This window comes from Gekko japonicus, unplaced genomic scaffold (assembly GCF_001447785.1).
Source record: "Gekko japonicus isolate JY-2015 unplaced genomic scaffold, Gekko_japonicus_V1.1 scaffold947, whole genome shotgun sequence".
Lineage (NCBI taxonomy): Eukaryota > Metazoa > Chordata > Lepidosauria > Squamata > Gekkonidae > Gekko > Gekko japonicus.
Window position 1 is genome coordinate 136,566 of NW_015159742.1, and position 5,057 is coordinate 141,622.

Consider the following 5,057-nt stretch of genomic DNA (forward strand, 5'->3'; position numbering starts at 1 on the left):
TAGTGTCATAGATGCAACGAACATGAAATTGAGCAAACTTCAGTGGACGGTGGAAGACAGGAAGGCCTGGCGTGATCTGGTCCATGGGGTTGCAAAGAGTTGGATTTGATTGTGCGACTGAACAACAACAAAAAGAACAGACCTGAGGTTTGCATTACTAAGTTTGTGAACATGAACCTGAAGAACTATGGGTTGAAACCAGAGAAATTCTCAAGGAAGAATGCACAAAAACTATTTCTGTAGCTAAAAGAAATTAAAAGCCTCGATGAATAACTGATGAAATTCTTAAAACTGCTTAATTTTAAAAGTAAGCAAAAGTAAAAAGGTGACAGAAATAGAATCAGAAGTCTAAATGCAGTGTTCCAGCAACTTGCACATATAGACCAGGAGAACAATTATAACAACCAGTGTAAAGAAACAGAAGAGAACAAAAAAGGAAGAACAAGATCAGATCTGTTCCACGAGATCCAAGAAATCAAAGGGAAATTTAAAGCACAGTTAGGCACGCTGAAAGATCCACATGGAAATAAATTACCTGAACAGGATAAAATAAAGAAAAAATGGGGAAAATATGCTGAAGAATTATATACAAGAAATGAAAGGACAACATATTCCTTTCAAGAAGAACCCTTTTTGAAGAAGAACCTATCATTTTAGAAAGTGAAGTGAAAGCTGCAATGAGAGCAATTGGGAGAAACAAGTCACCAGGAATCTATGGGATATTGATAGAGTTATTCCAAGCCACAGAAACAGAATCTTAACAACAATATGCCAACAAATATGGAGAACAAAACAATGTCTCACGGACTGGAAACACTTGACCTTCATTCCATTTCTGAAAAAGGAGACATCAAAGACTGCAGCAACTATCAGACTATTGCATTAATTTCTCACATGAGTAACGTTAACACTCAAAATTTTACAACAAAGTGCTAGCATATATGGAACAAGAAATGCCAGATGTCCAAGCTGGATTCAGAAAAGGAAGAGGCACGAGAGATCATATTACAAATTTACATTGCTTACTGGAGCATATGAGAGAATTTCAGAAGAAAATCAGCTTGCATTTTCTAGATTTCAGCAAAACTTTTTAATAGCATGAAAACTATGGCTGCTTTGGGGGAAAAAAGGGTGTGCCACAACATCTGATTATTTTGATGCTCAACCTGTATTCTAAACAACAGGCTACTGTTAGGAGAACAGAATATGAAGAAACAGAATGGTTTTCAGTTGGCAAAAGTGTCAGACAAGGATGCATTTTATCTCTGTATCTATGTGCATAACATAGATTTTGCAGGCCTGCAAAACGGAGCTCTTCCACCAGGCTTTTGGAGCCGCCGCCACCACCACCACTATCACTGTTATTACAACTGCATCTACTGGTGGTGTTACTACTAACAACTGATTGTCATGGTAGAAGTCATGAGCCATAGGTCCCTGTGACTACTCCCCGGCCCAGACAACATCTGATGCTCAACCTGTACTCTGAACAACAGGCTACTGATAGGAGAACAGAATATGAAGAAACAATGGTTTTCAGTTGGCAAAAGTGTCAGACAAGGATGCATTTTATCTCTGTATCTATGTGCATAACATAGATTTTGCAGGCCTGCAAAACGAAGCTCTTCCACCAGGCTTTTGGAGCCGCCGCCACCACCACCACTATCACTGTTATTACAACTGCATCTACTGGTGGTGTTACTACTAACAACTGATTGTCATGGTAGAAGTCCTAAGCCATAGGTCCCTGTGACTACTGCCTGGCACAGTCCCTCCCCTTTCTTCTACAACTGAAGCAGACCAATAGAATCTTAGGTAATATCAAAAATTTAATATTGTTGATTTTAACACTATTTTATATTATTGTATTATTTATTAATGTGATGAACTGTGTTTTATCTTATGTAAATTTTATTCTGTTGTGAACCGCCCTGAGCCAGCCTAGGCCAGAATGGGCGGGATAGAAATCAACAAAAACAAACAAACAAACAACATATCAAAAGGAAAGACAGATTCGATTTTGATGAAGGTGGAGTGAAAATTGGTGGAAGGAGCATTAACAATTTGAGATACGCACATTACTAGTGGAAAACACTGAAGACTTGAAATAAGTACTGACGAAGTTTAAAGCAGAAAGTATCAAAGCAGGATTACAGGTGAACATCAAGAACACAATAGCAATGACTACTGAGGAATTACACGTTAGGGTTGACAACAAAGAAACTGAAATTGTTCAAGATTTTCTATCATCAACCAAAAGGGAGACTGCAGCCAAGAAATGACAAGGAGATTGAGACTGGGAATGGCAGCTATGAAGAAGCTAGAAAAGATCTTTAAGTGTAAGGATGTGCCACTGGCAACCAAGATTGAGATAATTCATGCCATTGTATTCCCCATTACTATGTATGGGTGTGAAAGTCGGACAATGAAAAAAACTGACAGAAAGAAAGCCAATTCTTTTCAAATGTGGTGCTGGAGAAGTTTTACAGCTACCACGGACTGCCTAAAGGACAAATAAGTGGGTTCTAGATCTAGTCTAGAATTCTCCCTAGAAGCTAAAATCACTACACTGAGGCTATTGTACTTCGGTTGCATTACAAAAAGACAAGAGTCACTGGAAAAGACAATAATGCTAGGAAAGTTGAAGGCAGAAGGAAAAGAGGAAGACCCAATATGAGATGGATTGACTCAAGAAAGGAAGCCACGAGAGTCCTCAGTTTTCAACACCTGAGCAAGGCTGTTAACAACAGGATGTTTTGGAGGTCTTTAATTCATAGGGTTGCCATATGTTGGCAGTGACTTGACGGAACTTTGTACACACTTTCTACCCAACCGTTTTGCACCTAAAATAGCGAAGGCTATTTCCCCTTCTCTTTCCTCCCACCCCTCTACCTCTCGCTACTTACTTATTCTTCCAGAGTTCCAGCAAGTGCTCTTGGATCAGACCTAAGATTCCATCAATCCAAGTCCAGAAGGAAAAAGTGTCTCCAGAAGAAGCCTCCTGTAGAACCATCACAGGAGACATATCAAAAGAAGGAAGTTGCTAGGTGGGTATTAGAGAAAGACAGGGAAAGGGTTATGCTAAGATGAGAGACTCACCTTGGAGAACTGGGCCCAGGTGATTGTGCTTTGTGGTGTTACCTTGGACCCTTTAATGGGAAGAAAGGACAAGCAATGAGTCACATAATTGTTTGGATGAACAGGGTTGTGTTTCTCCTTAGAAGCAAGACTTCTTTGGTGTCCCAACCCTCCCCAACCCTTCCAGCTCTTTTGGGCTGAGAGAAAGTTAGAACATTAGGACTAACTCCATATTAATGAATAAGTACAAGTAACTCCATATTAATGAATCCCAAGTAACTATCATCCAACTGGCTTCCACATTTACTATCACTAAGGTAGTTTTTCATATTGTTACTCTACCCAAAGGCACATGCTAAAAAACTGTGTGGGTGGGGAAACCCATCCTTTGATTAGGAAAATGGAGTTATAATGTTTTAAGGACAATTAAACAACTTCACGTCTCAGTCCCAGAATCTATGACTCCTAGGTAGCAATCCAGAAACCTTGGTCTCTTTTGCAATTCCAGATGCACAGAAGAAGTTACTCCATCCACTAGGGGTGTGCATTCAATTTATCCAAGCCCCCCCTCCATACCTTACCGGTATTTTCTCAGCCGATCAGCCACAGTTAAAGCATGGCTTGGAGAAGGCAGGTACTTACAAGGACTGTCCCTTTAAATGCCTGCCTTCTTCAAGCTGCATGACACCATGGCAAGTGTCACACATTTTGGAACAGTTCTTTTAAGTGCCTGCCTTCTCCACACATCTGCTCCCCCTCCATGCAAGTCCCCACAACATAAGTGCATGGGGTGGGTGGGTGTGCCATCATTCAGTGTAACTTCTCAGCACAAAGCCCCGTTTGCAGCATGCTCTCTTCCCAGGCAAAAAGTCTGTTTCCCTGTGCAGTTATTATGAAAGCAATAGCAGCCACCTGCTACTCTCCACCCTTCCAGTCAGGAAAAGAGGCTTTTCCTCAAGCAGCAGCTACACAACCCACCCTCTACAGCACTGGAGCAGCCAACAGGTGTGTGGGGGTCTGTTCTTTGTCCTCAGTAGCCTGAAGACCCCCCCCCAATTCGATGCACCCCCAGCCCTCTTCCCAAAAGAAAGGAGCGCTTTTGCCAAACACTCTTGCCCTGGTGCTACGAGGCTGCTACTACCACAGTTCCAGCTTAGCATCTTGCTCCTCTGTTCCTGGCAGAATCCTCCTCAGTCTCTAGTCAACCAGGCCCAGCTTAGCCCACAGGGTGCTTGGAGAGGCTGTTTCCCACCCACCCCACTAGCTCACCAGCATCTTTCTTTAGCCCTCGCCACCGCCCTTTCTTGGTACAAAGAGCCCAAAGCCCAGCTGCTCTTCTCTCTCACACCATCCTTTTACCTACTGCAGGGCTGCCAACATCATCAAGAGCAGTGGCGGCAGGATCGGCGGCGGCGGCAGGATCCACAGTAGTGCTCCCGCTATCCGGGACTGTCCCTTTAATGCCTACCTTCTTCAAGCCGCATGACTTCGTGGTGAGTGAATTCCAAAGGAATGGTTCACTCGCTGCAGAGCTGTGCAGCTTGGAGAAAGCAGACATTTAAAGGGACAGTTTCTCCCCCCACCCTCCACTGGAAACAATGGAGGATGTGGACACCTTCTTCTGGGGCCTATAGAATTGGACACCCGGTCCAATCTTTTGGAAACTTGGGGTGTTTTTTTTTGAGGTAGAGGCACCAGCAGCTATGCTGCAAATTTGATGCCTCTACCTCAAAATACAGTGTCCCCCCCACCCAGAGCCCCAGATACCCCTGGAACAATTCTCCATTATAGCCTATGGGGACTGTTGACTATGGTCCCCATAGGGTATGATGGACCTGAAAAATTCAGCAATCCCAATTATTTCTTGAATCCCAATACTGAACCGATATTGGGATTTGGGAATATCGGGAAATATCAATATTTTTTAGGTTCAGTATGTCCAAACCCAAAATATTCTCTCTCTCTCTCTCTCTCTCTCT

At 42.8% G+C, this 5,057-nt stretch overlaps 1 protein-coding gene across 1 annotated transcript in view; it reads right to left on the minus strand.

Moving 5' to 3' along the window:
* STAT2 (signal transducer and activator of transcription 2) overlaps positions 1-5,057 on the minus strand; it is a 54,512-nt gene that overhangs the window by 12,433 nt on the left and 37,022 nt on the right. Inside the window, exons 18-19 of the mRNA XM_015429701.1 lie at positions 3,100-3,149; positions 2,907-3,001 (exon numbers count right to left, since the gene is read on the minus strand). Of these exons, the coding sequence (XP_015285187.1) occupies positions 2,907-3,001; positions 3,100-3,149 (145 nt within the window). The remainder of the gene's footprint in view (positions 1-2,906; positions 3,002-3,099; positions 3,150-5,057) is intronic.